We start from the raw sequence: 23,866 nt of genomic DNA on the forward strand, positions 1-23,866 counted from the left end.
TTATCCTGGCTTTAAAACACATTGTCCTCTATCTATTGCCCAACCTGCCAGATTAAATGACACACACTGGCTGCCTAGAACAATCACCTCGAGTCTGATACTCAGTGTAACAAACAAAGACGAGCTTTACTAACCTTCAGACCTGTGATAGGTGTGAAGGTCGCGATGCAGATCAGAGCAATCTCTTCACCATCCTGTTACATACCAAAGGGTGCAGGCTCCTTCCTTCCAAGTGCAGCATCTCAGTGACAGAGTGAGACCCCGTATCCATTGGTCTGAGTCATGGCTGGACATGAGCCCAGGTGTGCTCAGGTGGCCGAGAAAGGCAATGGCACCTGGCCTGTATCAAAAATAGTGTGACCAGCAAGACCAGGGCAGAGATTGTCCCTCTGTGCTGGGCACTGTTGAGGCCACACTTCAAATGCTGTGTCCAGTGCTGGGCCCCTAAATGCAGGAAAGATACTGAGGTGTGTCCAGGGAAGAGCAAAGGAGATGGCGAAGGATCCAGAGAGTCAGTCCTGTAAGGGGTGGCTGAAGGAGGTGAGAGTGTTTAGTCAGGAGCAAAGGAGGCTCAGGGGGGACCTTCTCACTCTCTACAACTCCCTGACTGGAGGGGGCAGCCAGGGGGGTCAGGCTCTGCTCCCAGGGAACAAGGGACAGGATGAAAGGCCACAGCCTCAAGCTGCACCAGGGGAGGTTCAGGTGGGAATTAGGAAGAATTTCTTCACTGAAAGGGTGGTCAGGCATTGGAAGGAGTACCCAGGGAGGGGCTGGAGTCCCCATCCCTGGAGGTGTTCACAAAACTGGATATGGCACTTAGTGCTACGGTTTAGTTGACGAGGTGGAGATTGGTCAGAGGTTGATGATCTTGGAGGTCTTTTCCAAACAGAACGATTCTGGGAGTCCTGTGGTCCCTGCAATTAGATCCACAAAAGGATCCAGGAAATCTAGCGCTGGGATCATCAAAGCTTCTAGTCCCACAGGCACCTAAAACCCAGAGACGTGTCAGTTCTCGGCAATAGCTTCCCGGAGCCTAAAAATTGTTGCTTCAGAGCGTGGCTGGACAGACAGCAGCCTGGGGCGGGCTGGCCGGAGTCCCACACACCGGGCCGGGATGCACAGGTCAAGGGACGGAGGGACGGGGGCCTGCTGCGGTTCCCTGGGCAGGGGAAAAAGAAAAGGCAGGAATACGATGGCTGGTGCTTCCCTCTCCTTTATTTAACAGCTTGTTTGTCACAGCTTGTTTGTCAGAGCTCAGCAGCGTGCGCGGCGCTCCCCTCCCGCCCCAGCGCTTTGGCCGGGGGAAGCTCTGGACGCGAGCGTCACCCCGGGGCAGCTGGAACCCGGCAACTGCCCAGCTCGCCTGTCCCGGCAGAGAAAAGGGACCTGTGCAAAACCCACCCACTCGCCCGGCCCAGGAAGTGACGCCAGCCCGGTCCCCCCCGGCACACCTGACTCACCTGGGCGGGCGGACGGGGCGGCAGCGGCAGCGCTGCGCTCCGCGGAGCCGGGCGGTGTCCGGGCGCAGCAGCGGCGATGGCGAGGGACGGCGGCTCCCCCTGGGCCATGGGGCTGCTGAAAACCTTCGAGGAGAGCGAGTTCAGCAGCTGGGAGAAGATCGGCTCGGGGGGGTTTGGGCAGGTGTATAAGGTGCGGCACCTCCACTGGAAGACCTGGCTCGCCATCAAGTGTTCGCCCAGCCTCCATGTGGATGAGAAGTAAGGGGGGGACAAGGGCAATGGGGGGACAAGGGACTCTTCCCACAGAGGCACTCCGAGCCCTCAGTCGCCCCGCGGATGCGCAGCCGGGGAGCCGCGGAGCGACTGAGAGCTCCCTGTGTGCAGCCCTGCCCGTCTCACAACCAACAGCAACAACAGATGCCGTGAAATGTTCCCTGTGTCCTGCCTGTTCCCTCGCAGCCATTCGGAAGGCATTTCTGCCCTGCCAGCCCCGGCTGTGCCTGTGTCGGCTTGCACTGACACAGCGGGCCCGCTGCGGCCCCACAGGCACAGGGCGCAGTCCGGGACGGGACGGGCAGGAGGAGGAGTGGAAAGGGGATGCAGGGGCTTGGGAAGAGCCAGGCCTTTGGCTCGCATGTGTAGTAGTCGCGATACGTGTGGTGGCAGCGGGCTCGGGCTGGGGGGCGTTGGGGTGTGGGCGCTGGAGCCGCGGGTTCGGTGTCTTGAGGGAGCGGGTGCTGAAGGGAGACGTGCTGGGAAATGTGTCCGGCTCCAGTTCAGCCACAGCGCTTCTCTGTGTGTCCGGCTGCTCGGGGTGAGTCCTCGCTCGGGGCTCCAGTGTGCAGCTGTGCTGGATTGCAGGAAAAGGTGGCCCACGGTGGGACTCCCCGGCCCCTCGGCCTGTGTCACTCGTGGTAGTCCTTGGTGAGGACGATGGGCTGTGCTGTGCTCACGCTGTCTGTGTGTGATCACAGAATCATAGACCGGTTTGGGTTGGAAAAGACTTTAAAGATCACCCCGTTCAGCTCGCTGCGATGGGCAGGGACACCTTCCACTAGACCAGGTTGCTCCAAGCCCCGTCCACGCTGGCCTTGAACACCTCCAGGGGTGGGGGCTATCGAGGGCAGGTCTCCTTTCCTAGGAGAATAAGGCTGTCAGATGCATCTTTAGAAACATCCTTGTGTTGTAGGGACAGTAGTGGCTTCCAGCAGCTCAGCCTCTGTGCAGAGGGAGGTGTATATGCACAAGTCATGTTGATGGAGCTTTCCCAGCTCCACTTGATCTTTGGGATCTCTGCCAGCTCACAAGCCGATTCTGCAGCTCAGTTATTGAGACGTGGATTGGCTCAGTCACAAAAGGTTTCCCGTTGTTGCCTTTCCTGCAGAAGGAGGGAGATAAGATTAAAACTATTTGTAAACCCATCTTCTGCAGGATTTCTGGGGTAGTGCAGCATCTTTTCCATTATCTGAATTTCTGACTTTGCAGTAGGCATGGCTTATGGAGTATAGTAAATGAAATTAAATGTCCTTTGCGGAAGGAGAGTTTACTATATGCATAGGGTAACTGTGCTGCCTGTGAATAAAATGGAAAAGACCTTTAAGTTGCAGAGTGAGTTTTATTGTGCTAACCTGCAAGCCCTCCTACTACTAAAACCTCAAAGGAGATTTCAGGTTTGATGGTTATTGATCAAAATAGTACTGTCCCTGATTAATTTTGAAGTTAAGATTAAAACATGTCTTAAAAATAAGCTAGAACATTTGTAATACTTTTCATTTGCAGTGTACATCTAAAAATTTACTCAGAAAGTTGATTTTTGCTCTGAGACAAAGGATGCTGTTGCCTATTTTAATATGAACAATTAATTTTGAGATTTGCTATCAAATCTCAATATATTCCATGTGCAGTAGAGAGCCAGCTGTCCCTCCGTGGCTATGAGGTGTGCAAATACGGGAAGACCATACAAACATGCAGCTCAGGAAGCAAAAAATGCCTTTAGAATTGGAGAACCTTGAGGGCATGGGGCTCCCGCAGCTTCTCATTGATTTTAATAAACTGCTTCTTGAAATAGTAATTTATTTACTGCAGAATTTGTGCTTCAGATGCTTGAGGAGAGCATTGATAAGAAATTAGAGTATCCCTGGCCTTTGAAAGAGCTGCTCCTGCAAAATAAATCTACACTGATTTTTTTATTTTCTTTTTTATTTCTCCTTTGGTTCTTGGGCTGCTCTACCAACCCCGTTTCAGAAGTTGGTTGCTTTTCACCCAAAACTTTTCTAATAAACTTGTGCTATTCAAATGGTGGGGTGGGTGGGGGGCACAGACAGAATCAAACACTGCCTCTTTAGCTGGCAGGTTGCAACAAGCCTGTGTAATTAGGTTGTTAATCCAGGAGATTAACTGGACTAGCTGTTTCTTGGAACCCTGTGAAGAGTAAGAAGACTTGCCAGTGGTATCAGAAACATTAACTGAAAAGCACAGAGGCTTTTTCTGATGTATTTATTTGGTACCACATTAAAACCCTGTTTGTAATGGCTTGGTGGTGGTAATACTCTGTGTAGTCTCTCTTTCGGTGTTTCTGCAGACAGTGAGAGATTTGGAGTAATTCCCTCGGCAATTATCACATCATAGAGCCAAGTGGCCTCAAGCAGAAGAAAAACTGAATGTAGAGCCAGAAGTGTTTTCTATCTTTAAGCCCAAGCCCTCTCAGACGATCCAGCCAAATTCCATTCCTAACACCTTATTTGCTCCTGCTTTCCTGGCTCCTGAGATCTCGTTTCCCACATGGGATTCAGGATGCTCTCAAGATGGGAGATTCAATGTGAATCCAAACAAAAGAGTGTGTGACGGAAAGGTGCAGGAGCCTCTCCCCCAGGACGTGCAGTGGAGAGGGTGAAGTCTTTTCTCTTTACCCGTGTGGGCCAGAATGGAAGTGTGGTCTGGAGAAAAAGCGTGGCAAGCTGGGAGAGAGAGAATCCTGTGTGGATTTCTTCTGCTGAACGTAAACGTGCAGATCGTAGGGATGTAACATTTCCTGGAGAGGGCTCTTTGCTGGAGGCGTTGGCCATGGGGGTGACGACAGGGTGTGGAGGTGGAAAAAAATTCCTGATTAGGGAAAAAAAAAAAGAGCAAAGCCCTACATATGTCTCCCTCTGCACATCCTGGATTTGGGAATGGAGCAGGACTTAGACATTTAGGAGGTTTTAGGAATGCCTCGCTGTTAGTGGACATTTATTTAGGTGGTGAAGGTGAATGAACGTCTTTTCTGTGTAGGGAGAACCTAAGATTCACCTTGTGCTCCTTAAAAGAGTAGGGGTGAGCCTGGCTGTCGGGGTTAGCCTGTAATCCTCTGGTACCAGAGCTGCACTGCAGAAATCTGTTAGCAGGGCTGACATCTGTTAACCTGAAAAAGGGGTTTTCTTCCCTTCCCCCTGCCCCAGCATATTCTGCCCTGACCATACAGTGGTTTTTCATGTCTTCTCATATTCACATTCTTCTCTGAGAGTCAGCAGTGTGGAAGTTGTTAAAAACGTACCCTGCAGAACAGAGGCCACTGCATGCTCTTAAAACCTCTGTCATGATGCAGATGAAAAGAGTTTCTGAGGAAATTCAAGGGTGGTGTAATTTTGTGGACCTCCATCTGCACCACCAGCAGTTTGTGAAGAGGAAGCCTGAATTCCTGACTGGAGAGCAGGGCTGGATCTCCCCTGGGCTGGGAGAAGCCTGGCTGCTCTGTGTCTGGAGGTGGCTCACACAAATGGCCCCATGACAAATTTTGAGTTTCTCTGGAGCAACTCTAACTGCTCTCAGACTCCATTAGGGAAATGTGGTGGTAGTGGTGGGGGAATATAAAACTGCAAGGACTGCCTGGTGAGTCTAAGGTTGTAGTTTTACAGCAGTGTTATCTCTAGGGCATAAAGATTGGGTGCATGCAAATGCAGGTACAGTCGTAATTCCTGCTGTTCTTGTGGCAGGGTTTGTGGGACAAGGGTTGGGCCCTGGGGACGGGGGCAGTGGGCAAGGCCCTTGTCTCTGCAGGAGAATCCAAGGAATGCAGCCCTATCTGTTCGGGGTCTGACTTGGAGTGGAAACAGACAGCTGTTTGGAGGTCTCCCATTCATGTAATATTTCTGGTTGCTTGCAAACGGCTGATCTGTGCTGACTTCTCTGACAGAGATGCTCTTTGGCACTGGACCCAGTGCTGGAGCTCTTGATGTGTGGGCCCCTGTCTTCTGGTACTCTTACAGGAGAAGGTGTGTGCACCCTGTGATTTACATGACCCCAGCTGTCCTGTGTGTACACTCATTTTCTTTTTTTCATTTTTTCTTTTTTCTTTTTTTTAAATTTTTTTATTTTTTTCTTTTTTAAATTTTTTTCTTTTTTCTTTTTTTTTCTTTTTTTTTCCTTTTTCCTTTTTCCTTTTTCCCTTTTCCCTTTTCCCTTTTCCCTTTTTCTTTTCTCTTCTCTTTTTTCTCCTTTTTCTCCTTTTTCTCTTTTTTCTCTTTTTTCTCTTTTTTCTCTTTTTTCTCTTTTTTCTCTTTTTTCTCTTTTTTCTCTTTTTTCTCTTTTTTCTCTTTTTTCTCTTTTTTCTCTTTTTTCTCTTTTTTCTCTTTTTTCTCTTTTTTCTCTTTTTTCTCTTTTTTCTCTTTTTTCTCTTTTTTCTCCCCTCCTTTTCCCCTCTTTTCCTCTCCTTTCCCCCCCTTTTCCCCTTTCCCCCCTTTTTCCCCTCGTCTCCCCGCTCTTTCTCCCCCCTCTTCCCTCCCTTCTCCTCCCTCTTCTCCCTTCTTCTCTCCCCTCTTTCCCCTTTTCCTTTTTCCTTTATTACCATAAAGTTAGGATATAGTACTGGAGGGAGAGGGGAGCGGAGCCGAGGTGCCTAGAGAAGATAATTCTGACCCTTTCAGTAAATAAGAAGCTATCATATCAGAGGCTAAACCTATGGCTCTCCACTGAGAAACCCCACCAGGAGCTTTGCTTGGATAGTGCAGAATAATTCCTAAGCACCGGAGCAGCCGAGCAGCACAACGCAGCCCCTCCCGTGCCATGCTTGATCTGTTCCATGCGAGCTGGAGGCTCCATCCCTGCAGCACCCTTCGCTGCAGCATCAGCACTCGCGTATCGAGGCGATGGGCGCACCGAGAACACCTCGGGCTGCGCCCAGCGCCGGTGGCATCTTGTGAGGGGAGAGGGAAGGGAGAGACCTTTGATCTTTGCCTGATGGAGGAGATCTTGCTTTAACGAGCTGTTTGTGTTAATACGATTAATGCAAGCGCGCTCCAGCACTTGGCTAATGACTGCTTTGGCTCTCTTGATTTCTTTTGTCTTCTCTCCTTTTCTGTTCTCAAAAGGTGGCAGGGGCCTTTTTGAAAGCTGTTTGAAAGCCGGCGAGCCTCCCTCGGCTGTACCAGGCCTCTGGCTGATTCAGTTTTGAATGCTCTGGGTATGGGAAAGTGCTCAGGGTGGTAATTGTTGCACGGGGGCTTTATTTAATCAGGCAAATTAGATAGAGGGCACTCGCCTGTTAGTCTGTTATTTCACTCAGTTCACTGGAGCTGGTTCAAGCAGAAAGGGAGCTTTTTTAAAAAAAAATTATTTTATTGAAACGGAAAATTCTGGTTTTGTAGAAAACGCCCCATTTCTTGCAGCCAGTCTGTGTTTTTGGTGATGCTCTCTGAGGCTGTTGTTAGCCCTGGAACCCCATCCCGAGGAGTCAGTGGTTCTTGTTAGGCGCTGGCTGCTGCTGCGTTCTTGCTCTGCCTGGGAGGGCTCAGACGGGTGTTTTACATCCCCGACTCCAGCGCTCAGCCCGGTGAATTATGCCGGCTATGCGTGTGGCTCGGGGGCAAGGAGTTGGTTGTGTTATTCATGGGCGCTCCCTTCCAGCGTGCCAAGGAGCAAACTGGGTACTTGTCTGCAAAGGCAATTTCACAAGAAAGTTGCTGTAGGGAGCAACAGGAGCCAACATGGTTAATAGGAAAGATTTCCCTTATCTATTTTTTTTTTCCTCTCTCAGCATGTCTGTCCCTCTTTAAAACCATCTTTCAGCCTGGTCTTGCCTCTGAAATAGGTTTGCTGCTGCTGGCTTGGCCCTGGTGGGAAATGTTACCTGCACCAGGTTATTGCAGGCTGCCACAGCAGGTGAGCAGCAGGCAGCAGAGCACACTGCCAGCCTTGGGGAGTGTCCTACTGCCGAGTCTGAGGGCCAAATGACAGCTCCCGAAATCTGAGGGTCCCTCATAAGCTGCGTTTCAGCTTCTCCCAGGTCATCCAGGCAGTGGGGGACACACGGGAAGAAAAGACTTAGCTGTGTGAAGGCTGGATTGGGTGTTTTCTCTTTTTAGAAGTGGACAGTGCTTCTAGCTGGCTTTGGATTTAAAATTTAAAAACCAAAACAGTTTGATGGAGCTGAGGTTCTGCCACAAGGCTCCCACTGTGGTAACTGGCATCCCTTGTTAGTGGCACAGGGCACAGACTTGGTCCTATTACTTCAGGTACTCTTGTCCATTAGATAGTGTGCACATCTTTGGGTACATTGCAGGAGCTGTTGTGTAATAAGAGAGGGTCTGCTCAGGAAATATTACCTGTCTGACCTCCCTGTGCCCTCTTTTGTGAATCTATGACAGCAATAGTGATGTGTCAGTGCCCGTGGCCCAAAGCTGCTCTGGGCAGAGTCCATCATCACCAATAATGCAGTTTTTACAGATTGAAGGTTCTTTAAACCATCACATGTGGCCCCTCTCAGTGGGCACAGCCAGCCCGGGGAGAGGACCCTTGTTTCCTCTATGCCACTTGAGTCCTTGTGGGCTGTTGCAGAAGCATGTGAGGGAGGTGCAGAAGAGAGGCACAGCAATTAAGGGTCTTGACCTGGGAGGCTGCAGCTCAGACTGAGTAACACTTAACCCTGTGCAGGGTCAGGCTGAAGTGACCTGTAAACCACCCGGGGTGCTCATTACAGCTGCCGGGACTGGGCCTGTTACATCACTGACAGTGGTGTGCTGGGAGTTTTTGGCACCTGCTGGAGAGGAGTTGTCAAGTCCGTGTTTTGGGGAGGCTTTTGTTGTGTCTTCCTGGCTACAGCAGGCAGTTTGCTTCCCTAAATGGTGGGTCCCAAGGATTCCTCTCCCAAGGTTTGGGTCTGTGTACACTCAGGATGCACCAACAGGGTTGCTGAAGCGATGCTGTCCGGCCTCTCTTCTGATTAGCACAGCCTTATGACTCACAAAAAGTTAATGACTTCAGCCCAAGGAGCTACAGCAGTGGTAAACCTGGGCTCTAGGTGTATCATCCTCCTTCTGAACAGCACAGCTTAAACATCAAAGCAGGGACATAGATGGGCTTCGCACTCGGGGTGTTCGCACTGGGGGAGTGTAGGACTCCCCTGCGGTCCTGCAGCTGGGAGCTGCCTACCATTGGAAGCATAAAACCCAACGTTACTAAATGTGGAAATACACCTGGAATGCAGGCTGGCGAGGGGCAGCGTGGGTCAGTCAGGGGATGATGGTGAAATGTGGTGTTTGGTTTTATAAGAAATGTTCTGTGCGTGTTTGGCGTGAGGAGAAACAGCTGCTCCATCCCTCATGTCCCATTCTCTTCCACCCAGGGAGCGCATGGAGTTACTGGAAGAAGCCAGGAAGATGGAAATGGCAAAGTTCCGCTACATCCTTCCTGTGTATGGCATCTGCAAAGAGCCGGTCGGCTTGGTCATGGAATACATGGAGACGGGGTCTCTGGAAAAGCTCCTGGCTTCCGAGCCTCTGCCCTGGGAACTGCGCTTCCGCATCATCCACGAGACAGCGGTGGGGATGAACTTCCTGCACTGCATGTCCCCTCCACTGCTCCACCTGGACCTCAAGCCTGCAAACATCCTGCTGGATGCCCACTACCACGTCAAGGTACGCATCGGACACTCTGTGCTAGGGACCCACCTTTGGACATTCCACCACGGCTCCTGCCAGATGCAAAAAGCCTGAGAGAAACCAGCAGCATTCCTTTAGAATTAGAGAAGTGCCCACTGACCCAACCCCTCTGATTCCCAAATTAAAATCCACCCAAATAGAGCCCTTAAATAAATCCACCTGGTTTATGCACCACTTTGGTACATAAATAGAGGTACGGTTAGGGAACTTGTGAGAACCTTCCTGAAATATTAAAAGGATGTAATGAACTCTGGTTTTGAGACCTAATGGGTCCTGCTCCAAATTTTGTTGCAGTAGGGTCGTGAGGCAGGTGAGAACAGGGAGAGAAAAGAGGCGTGAACCTCTAAATCATCTTTGCCACTTCACAGTTCCCGTGGTTGCCTCCTTCTAGGTCTTTGTCTGCACCACTAAATGCAGAGATCTCATTTACAGCTGGAGTCTGGAGAAACCTTCCCAGAGGCAACTCATTTCCATTTGCTCAGGGCATGTGCACTGAGGAAGTATCTCTGTCCTGACGGTTCATGCATACCAGAGGTCACTGAAAGGAATTTTTTTGTGGCTGTAACAGCATGAAATTCTTTTCATTATCCATTTCCAGAGTAAGCTGGCAAACTTGTTAGCCTTCTCTGCTGGAGGTTCTGTTCTGAGAGCTGGACTTGCTTTCTCAACTTCCTTTTTAGAGAGGAAGGAGACTGAAATAAAGTTTTTTCCCTGTTTTTTTTTTTTAGTGTTCAATTATTTTTTTTTTAGCAGTGCCATGTCCATCTGCTCCCTGTTTTCCTGGCCCCCTTGCTGATCAAGTGGCTTTGGTCTTGCCTGCACCATTCTAAACATGAAGTTTTCATTAAACAAAGACAAATCTCCTGATGTCATGAGAGGGTTGGAACCATAAGAGGAGTGTGCCACTAATGAAATCACACCTGTGATGGTCTCAGATTTTTTACTAGGCCTCTTAGTGATTAATTTCTTAGAAGGATTTTCTTTCTGAGGTAGGAGGCATCTACAGGGGGTCATGCTATTATGACTGGAACATCAGGATTTGAGCTATTCAAAGTCTGTTCTCACACACTAGTGCTCAGAGGCCTTTGCTAAGTATTTATTTACTTAAAAGTTCGGGCTTGCTTGCATAACTTCTTAAATTCCTAATTCTTGACTCATCCATGAGCCAAGATAGGAAGGCTGTGTTTTTCTCACTGTTTCAGGAGGTTGAAGTGCCTGATGTTCTGCCTATATCTGGGTGGTGATGTAACACAAGGGGGCAAAGTGCAAAATGTAAAAAAATAAATAAGTCTCTGGTGAGGTCACTGCTGACATCTCTGAACTGTAGGAAACACATGAAGGTCTTCAGATCCTTTCCATGGAGTTCAGGATGAAATGGTCTAATCCAAACCTTTTCCAGCCAGCAGTCTTCTACATCCACAGGCATCTTGGAAACCCCTCCAGGAAGGAAAGCAGATGCAAGAACCTGTATGCAAAATAAGAGATGAACATATTCTGTGAGGTGCCTTCACTTTAAAAATGTGGCCCCAAACCTTCTTTTGGTGTGACGTGAAATTTATAATTAAATTTCAGACCCTGCAGCTTGATTTAATGTGCATTTTCTTGCTGGAAGGCTAATGGAGCTGCTGATTGAAGTGTTTTTAAATGTTGGCATTAATTTAGTAGGTGACCTGTCCCTAATAGAGTCCTAAGGTGAGTGAAAAGATGTTGCAGACTGTGAAAGAAGAGTTTGGAGGTAGGGAGGACTTTTATAAACTGTTTGCCCTTGAGCCAGGAAACAGTCTTCCAGTGGAGAGCATTAGAAATGCTGCTGTGCCATCCTGCAGTTAAATGCAAACACACCCTGCTCCTTTTATGAGCACCATGCTCACTGTAAAGCCCTCAGCAAGGCTGGTGACTAAGGCAGCGCTGCTGTACAGAACTTATCATCAAGTGGGTGCCTCCATATCATAAAGCCTGTGCATTACATAAGCGTGTGCTGAATTTTGTTCTTGGGAGGATAATTAGGAGGATGGGATTGGCCTGAACAGGGATATAGATAGACAGATATTAACTCTGTGGAAAGGCATGTTGGGGGATTCTCTGGGGATTTGAAATATTTGTGGGTAATAGTGCAGTGGAAGGTAAAGCTTTGCTGGTTTTTGGAAGATGGTTGCATCCATCCTCCCTTGTGAGTTGGTGGTGGGAGCTCCCTTGCCTTCCCTGCCATGTCCTGCTCCCTCTTGTTTGCCTTAAACGCTTTGCTTTCCTTGGCAGGATTATTCCATACCCAGGCAGGCTTTGCTAGCAGGGATCAGCCTGCTTTTTCTTCCTTCATGTCAATGTTTTACTTCTATTTGTACCAACAAGAGCCTCCCTTGCTCCTTTCTCCAGTGTTCCTTATATTCAATCTTTCAATATTTACATGCTGTCCAACATGTATTTCTTTGCTCAGCTGGACCACATCTTTTGAGGTCGTTCTTCAGCTCTCCTGCCCTCCACACACATTCTGGATGTGTCCCCTGAGCTACTGTGATGTGGCAATCGCTGGCACAGGGGAAGCAATGCCACATTCCAGCGCTGCCCTGTGGGCCGTGACTCTGCTCCTTCCCTGCTGCGATGTGATCTCTCTCCAGGGCCCTTGGTAGGAGAATAAACACCCCACCACGTGCAGAAATCTCATGCCCAGCTTGTTGCCAGCTTCCATGCCCTCGTGATCTCTGTTGCTGCTTCACAGGTTTTCTGTCTTCCAATATCTCATGGTCAAGAGTGTTATTTTTGCTCAGGTGTTTAAAATTAAACCAACTTGCCACTTAATACTTTTGGGCAGAAACATTATTTTTAAGTTCTTGTTTCTCCCACTATCCAGCCTGAGTTTGTTGGGTTTTTTTTGCAGCTCCTCATCTTGCCATATATATTTGTACACATACACACTCAGACACACATGCATATATGTGTGGGTTCATGCACACACAGACAAGCCTGACCAGTTATTTTTCATCTCCCAGATTTTGGTTTTAAACAACTTGAAGCAGAACGAGCTGCTCTCAGCTGTGCACTGCTTTAAGCTCACTGTAGTTGCTTTTCTCCCCTCCCCAGTCCTCCAATTTAAACCAGTGTGAAGTTTGCTGCTGTGTTGTACTGTGCTGATGGTCTGGATAGATAGGTTGCCTCCATGGGCTTCACTTTCATTTGTTTCGGCTGCACAATTTCTGAGCATGCAGTTAGAAGCTGCCTAGTCAGATGGCAAATTTGATGATCAGAAAGCTTCTTCATGTAGGTTGTTAACTGTAGGTCCCAGTAATACCCAGAGGCCAGGCTGGTAAAGAGCAGTTGTCTCTTTTTATTAGACTGCCTGGTGTAGGTAGCACAGCCACGTTTTTATCAGCAGCAATTGCTCTCTTGTTATTACAGATGAGGAGCCTTTGTTTTGTGTATCCCTTCTGCCTGTTTGCCACCCTTCCTGATCAAGGTTTCCATGCAGGGCTGTTGATGCATGGCTCTTTAATCCCAGCCAACAAAGCTGGTTTGCACCTTGATCAATTCTCTGATTGATCTAATTGTGGTGGCACAGGGGAGGGAACAAAACCATCCCTGTTACAGTAATGCAGATTCACGATGGATTAAAATGGATGTTTGGCTTTGGTTTGTGCTGCTTCTGAAAAGAGCGTCACAAATGTCCCACCTGAAACGGGTTTGGAGGAGTTAAAAGTTTCAGGGCAGGTTGGAAAAGGATGGAAATAGAGTCTGTTTCAGAAAGATTCTTGTTAGAAGCTAAGTGAAGTGCGTTCATAATCACTGAAGTAAAGACATAGATTTAAAGTGCAGATTGTGTTGGTATTTGGAATTAATTTTTAGTCATAAATTTTAGTAGTCCAAATCTGTCACCTGTGCAAATTTCTTAAAAATTGCAGGCATTTCTTAACAAAAATGTAAAAGCCTTTTTCCCCTACCCCCAGAAAAAACAAACAAGGGAAACTTCCCCCACCGCCAGACACCCGAATACCCCATAGACAAATGTGGGGGCACTCAATATCCCAGTGCAGAGACTTTGTACAGAGACAAATACTGGATGTTCCAGCAGTGATTAAAAATTAATCCAATGGATTTGATGCAGAAAACCTTTTGGTGAACTCCGTCCCTGAGTCCACTGCAGTGCATTCTTCAGTTTTGCTTGCAGAAAAATGACATAAAGCATCAGGAGCTTAGTGCAGAGTTCAGGGCAGTCTGTCAGGAGTGATCAGTAAAAAAAAAAGCACTTTCCAAGCACTCATTTTGTTCCTGCAGTGCTTGGGAATAGCTGACTGTGGTAACTGTAGTTATGTGAGCGTATTTTCTGGTTTTCAAAGAGAAAAAATCACCAAAAAATTCTCAAAGCATCTAAAACTTTGCGAGTGAATGTTTTTGTACGGACTGGAGTGGAAAAATCCACAAAAGGCAGGAGCAGAGAAAGTCTTGCACGCATGAGTTAAAAACAAACTAAACTAAACCTAAAACTAAATAAATAAATACAAATCTTCAGATCTTGGGATCCTTCAGTAAAGTGAGTGTTGCTGGAAGCGGGCAGGAAAACACGCGCAGCTCCCGTCCCTGCTCGGCGCTCACGTGTTTGTTCTCGTGCAGCCCTTGAGCGAGCAGAGCTGCCTGAACATGAACCATCCCACTGTCTGCGTGGGCTTTGGCCAAGGCTGCTTTCTCTTCTTCCTACCTCCCCACCACGGGTTTTGCATGGAGCAGTCTGTCGCCTCCATGTCTCCCCTGCTCATACCACGGGCGCTTTTGAAGCGCCGTGGGACCCACCTGGAATAACTGATGTGAGGAGCGAGATTACAGATTCCCTCGGATGGTGGGGAAGGGCAGAGCCCGGGGTGGGCTGCAAGGACCAGCAAGGATGTGGAGGAAGGAGTGGGGAAGGGGTGCTCTGCTTCCACTGCCTTCCCCAGCAAGGGTGTTGCAGAATGAGGTGCCTGGCAAGCAATTTAAAGGCAAAACAGGCAAGTGAAATGGCTGTATCTTCCACCCACTGCGCAGTTCCCACTGGTGTTTAAAGAACTTGCATGACTAAATACACCGTGCAGTGTGGAAAATTCACCCTAGAGGAGCTAGCAAAAGCCAGAAAAGCTGTCTGCAGAATCTCACTATTTTGTTGCAGCCTGCAAGATAACAATTCCTCAGTTTCCAGTGCTTTCTACTGCAGAATTTGATATGATCGAAGCCCTGCTCTACAGGTGATTTTTTTATTAATTGGCATAACACCCAATCCTTCATACTAGGTTGGGACAGTTCCACAAGGTGAAGCTCCTGCTAGGCCAGGGAGGGTGTATGCTGTGTACTTTAGCTGTTTCTTAGTTTGTAGGGTGACTTTTTCTGTGTAGAGCTCTCAGCTCTGCCTTGGCCCCCAGCCTTAGATTCACACACCGTAGCTGGTGGCTCCGAACACAGGAGTGTCACCCTGCTGTCTGCATTTCATCTTTATTTCTTAACACACGCAGTAGGAAACACGGCATTGTTTAGACAAAGAGGGAGGTGTGTGGCTTTAATTATGCCTGGGTTTCTTGAGGTGTATACAAGCCTGTGCTTCACATTAATCAAAGGAGAGCAGTGCTTCACCGGATCCGTTCAGACTTGCAGCGTTCGGTTCATTTATTTATATATTATCGTATATAACCTGACACCACAGCCTGGTGTGATGCTGGGGTTGTGCTTTTGTTCTCCTGTGGAGCACCAAGCACCCCAGACTCATGCAGCATTTCCTGGGGTGGTCAGTTTGGCTCTTCCCATGGTGACCTGGCTTGTGGATGGGGGTTTCTTGACTACTTGGCTGCTTTCCTGGGCTCCAGTGCTTGGCTTGCTGAGGAGTCCAGCAGTCCCTCTCTGAGAGTGTAGCTCTACAGGGATGAGAAACTATTCCTCCAGATGACTTTGCTTTTTTCCCTTTTTTCCGCCCCCCCTTTTTTTTTTGGTTTTTTTTTTTTTTTTGTTGTTTTTTTGGTTTTTTTTGTTCTCAAGTCATTCCCACGCTACCCTACAGATTAAAGATACAGATGCACAACAGGTCAGACATACCTGTGTTCTAGAATGCAGGACTTCTCCAGCTTCTCAGAATGCCACTGCTGAGCTCTTTGTCCATGGGAGACGTTCTTGCTGAAGCTGTGTGGGTTGCTTTGTTTGTTTTATGGCAAAGGGAGATTCCTTGCATGGCTGCATAACCTGCCTGTTCTCCAGGAGGCTGAAGCTGGCAGCAGTTTTCTCCCTTTCCAGTAATGGACACATGTTGCAACTAGTTTTGTGGTATCTTTAGAGAGAAACTTCTCAAAGTGTAAAGTCGGAGCCTATTTAAAAAAAAAAAAAAGAAAAGCTTTTTTTAATTATGCTTGTTGTTTTGAGGGAAAACTTTCTCAAAGGAGAAGCTGTGAAGATCAAAAGGGGAATGAGTCATTGAAAAACCTGAGTATTTATTAGATAAAAGGAATGTATAAGTTAGGGGGAGGGGGTATCTTATCTAACATGTAGACTAAAATCAGTGAGCTCAGTGGTCCAAAAAGACTTGACTTTTCTTGAAATTTCCACTTGGGCATAATAGACATTTTTGTCCAGTGGGAAATAAGTAAGACAAAGGAAATTCCTGGCCTATCTGTTTGCTCGATGATTGGTATGCCTTTGAGAGCAAATGAATGCATATTTGCTTGACACTTCATATTAAAGTGGAGGTGTGTCCTTTTTATAAACTTGCTGTCACTTGTGCTCATTTCAGCTGTGCTCACTGCGTCACTGCACCAACTTGCTGTATCTCCTGGCTGCCAAAAAGAGTTCCCTGTATGGGTTTTTGGTGTGTGTGTATGTGTGTGTGTGTGTTTCCATTTGGGTTTTTGTAGCACTTGGTGGCTCTGCTGTTGGGCTTGGTCCTTGTTGGCATGGTCAGTTCAACAGTGATACCTGAAAGAGTGATTCTCCAGAGTTCATTGGAGAGCCAGGACATTTAAACACATCGTACAACGTGAGGTTACATAGGGAAAGGGGGTGGCAGGGCCAATAATTGCATTAAAGTAGTTTGCAGTAACTAAATTCAACTGGTTTAAATTACAATAAATTGTCTTGACTGTTTGTTGTGTTTGCTATGTAATGGGCTGGCATGCTGCTGCTTGCAAAAACTGCTTGCCTTTATTTTTTTTTCTTCTTCTTCTTTTAGCTTAACCATAAAGAAAAGCCTACCAGGGCATTATGCTTCCAGAGATGTTTTATTGGCTTAATATTTCTGAACAGCACTTCACTGTATGTGTTGGGTTGCGTCTTGTTCTGTGCAGAAAGTATTTTGTGAACACCTTGAAAGTCTAATGGTACCATGCACTTTTCTCACCCTCTTCCTCCTCCTTTTTTTTTTTTTTTTCCTGCAGATTTCTGACTTTGGGCTTGCAAAGTGCAATGGTTTGTCCCATTCCCATGACATCAGCATGGATGGCTTGTGTGGCACTATTGCCTACCTTCCTCCAGAGCGCATCAAGGAGAAAAACAGGTGTTTTGACACCAAACATGATGTGTACAGGTCAGTGAACTGTGAAAACACCTGAATACTCTTTTAGTAACCCTGTAAAATGAGTCCGTCCTTACTTTTTTTAAGCATGAAACCCCTAAATCTGGTTTGAGCCTCATCTTGCAATGTGTCACTTTAGCTTTTGTTTTTGCAAAGTCTTTGCAGGGTAGAGGCATTTAGAAAAACTGCAGGTGATCTTGGGTCTTGAAATTACTTGTTAGCAACTGGCAATGGGAGGCACTCTGCCCACCTTTAATTTCCCTTCTAAAGGTACATCCTGACCTACTTTTTGAGTCTGTGACAAAATTCTGAGTTATCTTCATTGGATTTCATCACTAGGTCTTTGGCTCTTCTTTCATGGCAAAATTATTAGGAAAAGGAAATTACAGTTGTAGATTAAAGAGATATCTCTTATTCTAAATTAAATGGATTCCTTTAAAGTTATCTTGCAGGGTAGAAGCATTAAATTAAATCCACTGTAATGCTTTCTCTGATTTTGTCAGTGCTGATGTGGAGTGGTTGGTAAATGCTACCAAGAACTTGGCAGCCTCCAGCAAGTCCCTGTGTTTGCTGCCTCAGGTACCTCCCTGCCAAAGCTAGACTTTGAAATCATGGTTCTTGGTTGCATCTTTCTCTGTGTGTGTGTGCTCATCAGCTGAATTTAGATGCAAAAGTGGAGGGACAAGGAAAACAAATTACACTTCTGTGAATTTTTTAGTTTTATTTAAAAAAACTCCTGGAAATAAAGTTTTTGCCTTTTTTTTTTTTTTTTTTTTTGTAGCTTTTCCATTGTGGTTTGGGGAGTTCTTACGCAGAAGAAGCCTTTTGCAGGTAAGTTGTGTGTTATCTTGGATTTTTTTCCTTTTTCCCATTGATAAGCATGCTTCCTGCCCCACCAGCCCCAGATTTTGTGCATGACCTCCAAATTCTGACAATCTTATGTGGTAAGCACTTTTAAACTCTCAAATTCTGATCACAAGCTTAAGTCTTCCTTTGTCTTACATCATGAAGTCAGAACCTGTATTGCTTCAGGAGCCCTTGTCTGCACATTTTTGCTTCTACTGGAGTTTGCTGCACAGCTCCAGATCAGTGTGTGGCCTGCACAGACTTCTGATGTGTTGGCAAAGCCTGCTTGGCAGGCAACTGCTGTTGTTCAGAAACAGCTTCTCTGTAGAGAGGTTCTGTAGTTTATTTGTAGATTGTGGGTACAGATTTGTTCCTTTAAAACAAAAAAAGCTGTCTGTGAGAATAAGCCCTGTTCCACCCTGCAGTAAATGCACCGCTCAACAGGCAGCTATTTATTCTTTATGGCTTTCCTGTGTCTGTGACTGGCCTATGTATAGCAAACATGTCCCAACAAGTTCCAGTCTACTATTAATTTCTCTCCCAGTGAGAGATTCCGTTCAGCCCAGTGGTTGATTTACAGTCAGGAGCTGCATTACTGCACCTCTTGATTTGTGTTCTTCCTTCACCTCTATGAATAGTTCAGGTAGCTGGTCTAAATAAAACTTAAGGTTCTGTTTTCTTACAGCAGATAGGAAAATCCAAAGAGAGGTAGCAAAGAATTGTTTGAGGTGGTTTTTTTCCCTTTTGTTCTTTATCTTTAATGGGTGGGAAAAGAACACAGGCACTCGCTGAAAATTGTTTTTAAGTGATATATGAGAAGCAGGTGTTACTGCATTGAAAAATACCTCCTTGGAGGGGACAACCAAAAATTGTTTTCCCCTATTGATAAGAAATCTAGAAAAGAGGGTGTGAAAACAAATTTTCAGCCTAATGCTCTTAGAAAAAAGAGAAGTGATTCCTTTTGCTGGAACATCTAAATTTGTGTGCTTTTGCTTCACAGAGGAAAACAACATTTTACATATTATGGTAAAAGTAGTTAAAGGCCACCGCCCAGAGCTACCTGCTGTTTCCAAATCCAGACCTCATTCATGTAATAACTTGATCAAACTGATGCAAAAATGTTGGCAAGATGATCCTGGTGAACGGCCAACATTTCAAGGTAAGATTTCCTTGTAACTTGGCTGCCCATTTATTCTTCTATGAGTCATGTTATTGCTCAGGACTCTGTTAATCCTTGGGGTAAACGCTGAGAAGCTCTGTGACAGAATAAATAGAGCACATTGTGTGGTGGAGACAATGATACAGGCCACTTACTCATTTGTGGAGGAAGGGATTATCTGAGGACATGTCTGACCATGACGGTGTTATGTAAACACGCCAAGAATAAACCTTGTACTGAACCAGTTGGTCCATTTAGCCAGAAATTATGTTTATTTCTGATTGTGTGTGTTGGGGTATAGGCCAAGCTGGAGTTGGTGTGGTTTGCAGTGTACCAAAACATTGAAGGACCTGGCTCTCTAAATTTTTACTGTTGTATGTTGAGAAACAGAATTGTTCTCTTGTAAGGAAACAGTTTGTACAGTCACTTCTCTGCCAGCTAAAGGCTTGAACTTGCCCAAAGCACCTGCTATGAATTCAGTGTGGCCCCTGTGTAACACCAGTCTGGTGTGACTGAAAATGAATTGTTTGGGCAGCCCTGGGTACCCTTGGCTTGGCTGCACACTTGTGCCCACTGATGAGCTGCTAGATGGAATGGTCAGGATTGGCACCTTTCTCCCACAGTATCTCAGAGCTTTTTTAAGTCCTGTTGATAGAGACAGGCAACAGGGCATCTCAGAAAGTCTTCTAAAAAAAACGAGCACTAAAACCACCTCTTGTTTTCTCCAAAGAAATCACTTCAGAAACAGAGGCCCTTTGTGAAAAGCCAGAAGATGAAACAAAAGAGATGATAACTCAGGACCTGGACACCAAGAATGCCCCAGAACAGCAGCCTGAGGTATTTTCTCTTTCACTTCTTGTTCGAACTTGCTGGGTTTTGGGAGGAATAGGCTGCTCTTATGACCTGGAAGGTCCTAAGCAACCTTCTCTTTGCTGCTTTTGAGCACGATCTTGCCTGGTAGAAGCGACTCTTGGTAAAGGACTGGAATGCACAAATGACAGCAGGTGCATGGACCAGCTCAGGAAAACCTCAGGGCAGAACCAATTCCAAGTGCATCTTATTCGGTGGAGGGAGAGCAGGACAGTTAGGAGATAAAGGCTGGAACTATGTGGGTGTGACCGATCTTAAAAACCACTGTAGACAGAAGAGCCACGTGGCTTTAGTGGCTCTGTGAGTACTGATGAAAGCTGCCCTCCTTCTTCTGAAAAATCTGTGACCTTTTTCATAGGTTTCATTTGATACAAACAATGTTTAAAGGCTACCTGCAGACTGACAAATTTATGTTTCTTCTGTAGGGTCTCGTGCTCAGTTTTGTTTGCTGACCTTTCTAAAATGCTTGTGTGCTTCTCTTGAAGGGGATTTGTGCACTGTCCCAGAAGAAACAGCAGCCTGCTCTACCATCAGTTAAGGATTACAGTCTCTCTGAGTTGTTGTCCCAGTTGGATTCAGGGATTTCACAGACTATGGAAGGCCCTGAGGATCTCAGCCGCAGCTCTTCTGAGTCCAAACTTGCCTCCAGTGACAAGCGCCTTTCAGGAGTTTCATCTGTAGATTCAGCTTTCTCATCCAGAGGCTCTCTTTCCCTTTCTTTTGAAAGGGAGAGTTCAGGTAATGGTCAGGTTTTCCTTTGTAGTTGTTTGGACTGGGGCATGGGAGTCAATGGTTTGGAGAGTAGAATAACATTCTGGAAATTACTGTTAGCCTTGCTTTCTCTTGCTGTCAGCACTACAAATTTGTTTACTGGAGGTAGTTATTTAAAAGGAAAAAATAAAAATTAAAAAAATTGTGTGGTTCCCAAATATGATCTAATGAGAAATAGTAAATCCCATTTACTTTTGTAAAGGAATAAACTCCCATTAAAGCAATTACAGAATCAGTCATGTAGAGGTTGGTTGGAAGGGAGGTGACTAGTTACTAGTCCAGCATCCCACTTGACATGGCATTAAAGCCACTGCCCAGTCAGGTCAGCTGAGTTTGTGGCTTTTTCAGTTATACTAAGCCTAAACCTGAGCACCTTAGCTTTTGAGAGGACTCAAGCCACCCTCTCAGCAGCCCCAATGACCACTGTAATAAAGAGCCCCTCACTTTTCAGTCCAGTGCTGCAAACCCCAGACATTTGTTTTCCAGTTAGGTAAAAAATGGTTAGTGCAGGGAGATCAACCACAACATCCTTCAGTCTTCATGCCACAAGAAACAGAGTTAATGGGGGCCCAGATCTGACCTGAAAATGTTCTGGGATTCCTGTGGGGTGGGGGGATGGATTGCTCTGCAGGCAGCTCATTGCCTAAGACACGGACAGGTAAGGTGTGACGAGTATCAGAATTGTGATGCTGTCTTTTCCATAGAATCTTAGAACAGTTTGGGTTGGAATGGACCTTTAATGAGCAGAGACACCTTCAACTAGATGAAGCTAAATGTTTCCAGGGATGGGGCATCCACCACCTCTCTGGGTAACCTGTTCCAGTGTTTCACCACCCTCAAAAATCTTTTTCTTCCTTCTATCCATTTAGATATTGGTACTACAGACATACAGAAGAGGAAGCTAACGGAGGCAATTTTATCTGGAGATACCAGCAAGCTGATGAAGATCCTCCAGCCTCAAGATGTTGACATTGTTTTAGATGGGAACTCCAGTCTTCTGCACTTGGCTGTTGAAGCAGGTCAAGAAGAATGTGTCAAGTGGCTCCTGCTGTACAATGCTAACCCTAACCTCACCAACAAGAAAGGGTCCACTCCTCTTCACATAGCCATTGAGAAGAAATTTAAAAGCATTGTGGAGCTGATTATGGCCAGGAAAATCAACGTCAACGCCAAAGATGAGGACCAGTGGACTGCTCTTCACTTTGCTGCCCAAAATGGGGATGATTTCAGCACCAAAATGCTGCTTGATAAGAACGCATCCTTGAACGAGGTGGATTTTGAGGGCAGATCCCCCATCCACATAGCCTGCCAGTACGGCCAGGAGAACATCGTGCGGATCCTGCTGAGAAGAGGCGTCAACGTGAACATCAAGGGAAAGGACGACTGGGTGCCCCTTCACTACGCTGCCTGGCAAGGCCACCTCCCCATCGTGAAGCTGCTGGCCAAGCAGCGCGGCGCCGACGTCAACGTGCAGACCGTGGACGGAAGGACCTCGCTCCACCTGGCCGCCCAGCGGGGTCACTACCGCGTCGCCCGCCTCCTCATCGACCTGGAGTCGGACGTCAACGTCCGGAACGGGCTCCTGCAGACTGCTCTCCACATAGCTGCTGAAACTGGCCACACCAGCACCTCCAGGCTGCTCCTCAAGCACGGGGCAGACATCGAGGCTGCCACGGCAGAAGGATACACGGCCCTGCACTTGGCATCTCGCAGCGGCCACTTAGCCACAACAAAGCTGCTGGTGGATGAAAGGGCCAGTGTTCTAGCCAAAGGCCCTTTAAGTAGGACAGCATTACACCTTGCGGCAGAAAACGGGCACTCTGAAGTAGTAGAAGAACTTGTCAGTGCAGAAAATATCAATATTTCTGACAGTGAGGGGTTCACAGCTCTCCACCTGGCTGCGCGAGGGGGGTACGCGAAAACAGTGGAGGTTCTCCTGAAGCACGGGGCTCACACTGACATGCCGAGAGCCAGATGTCAGACCCTGCTCCCGCCTGCTCAGCAGAGCAGGAATAGCTCACTTACCGCGTTGTTAAGTGACACTTAATCAGAAGGTGCCGAGTGGTGCCTTTTTACCTGGTGTGAGGAGGCTGCTGGAGCTCGGCTCTTCAGGGCCTTCTCCAGTTGTGCAGGGGTGCACTGACCAGCGGTGGCAGCTGCTGGACTGAGGTGTTTGACTGAGGCCAGGCGCAAGGCCAAGAGCTGGAGTCTGCCACGCCGTGGTCTGTGTCATTCATTCTATGCCTGCCAGCCCTGCATGGATCCAGACATTCCCCTCCCAAGGACGTTGTGAGAGAAGGATGCAATTTCTGCATTCCCCCTGCTTTTTTTTTTTTTAATTTGCCAAACTAATTTAAGAACTAACATTATGCTTTTTTTTTATTTTCCTCAAAACAAAATGAAAAAAAGATGGCATAGATTCGTGGTTCATTGCAGTGATTGATATTTTGGGCTGAAAGCCTCCAGTGTATAGAGTACAACACCAATCTGCTTGAAATAAATGCAGGAGTTGAGGAAAGGGCTGTTTAAGGTACAGTTAATCAGGTTTCTGCTACATTTTTTAATAGAGACATTGATTACAGATTTCCATGTACTCAAAGTTTATGAGGCAGACTTAATAACAAGGAAGGATTCCAAAAATAATAAGCAGAAGTAAAAGCCTAACACTGCTGTCTTCATGTACAGTACTACCTTGTATGTATCCTGAGATCAGTAAACTGGACTTGGTACTTAGTGGTTTGTCTTAAATGAACAAGTCAAAAGCTGAAATTCATACTGAACTGGAACTGGATGGTCTGTTCTAACACCGTTGTACCAATTTGCAGAACACTGTTTGGAGGGGCTGATGACTAGAACTGATATACTGTGTATATAGGATTTCTACCTGTTGTATGCTTTTTTTTCTACTGAAGAAAATAGATTGCTTAGAGTGGGTATGTTTTAATACACCTTTTAATTTCACTCCTTTCGAAGTACAAATGTGGCCTGTTATTAATAAAAGATCATGTTCCACAACTTGTCTGTATTTTGGAGTCGATAAAGCAACTAAAAACCCATTGACCAGCAGCAGCAGAACACAACTGTTTAGTGGTCATACAGTGGCCTGGGTTAGAAGGGACCTTAAAGACCCCCTGACCTGGGCAGGGACACCTTCCACTCGATCAAGTTGCTCAGAGCTCCATCCAGCCTTGCCTTGAATGATGTTGAAGCCCAAATTGTTGACATGTAAAGCTGCCCTCATTTTTGCATTCCCTGCAGCTTTACAGAAAGTAAGGAGCTTGAAGGAATGGGGGGTTTGTTATTTACGGAATAAGAATGTAGAATAAAGCCTCACATA

General features: G+C 46.7%; 1 protein-coding gene across 1 annotated transcript; it reads left to right on the forward strand.

Annotated features, from left to right (window-relative positions):
- Positions 1-1,456: 1,456 nt before the first annotated feature.
- Positions 1,457-22,576, forward strand: RIPK4 (receptor interacting serine/threonine kinase 4; the record flags this gene model as incomplete). The annotated part of the gene is made up of 8 exons (XM_082277354.1): positions 1,457-1,718; positions 9,058-9,349; positions 16,747-16,895; positions 17,665-17,714; positions 18,730-18,888; positions 19,619-19,725; positions 20,244-20,496; positions 21,399-22,576. The coding sequence occupies exons 1-8, from the start codon at positions 1,537-1,539 to the stop codon at positions 22,574-22,576; spliced, it is 2,370 nt and encodes a 789-aa protein (XP_082133480.1). The 5' UTR covers positions 1,457-1,536.
- Between the last annotated feature and the right edge of the window lie 1,290 nt (positions 22,577-23,866).

The sequence above is a fragment of the Coloeus monedula genome, assembly GCF_965178545.1.
Source record: "Coloeus monedula genome assembly, chromosome: 3".
Taxonomy (NCBI): Eukaryota; Metazoa; Chordata; class Aves; order Passeriformes; family Corvidae; genus Coloeus; species Coloeus monedula.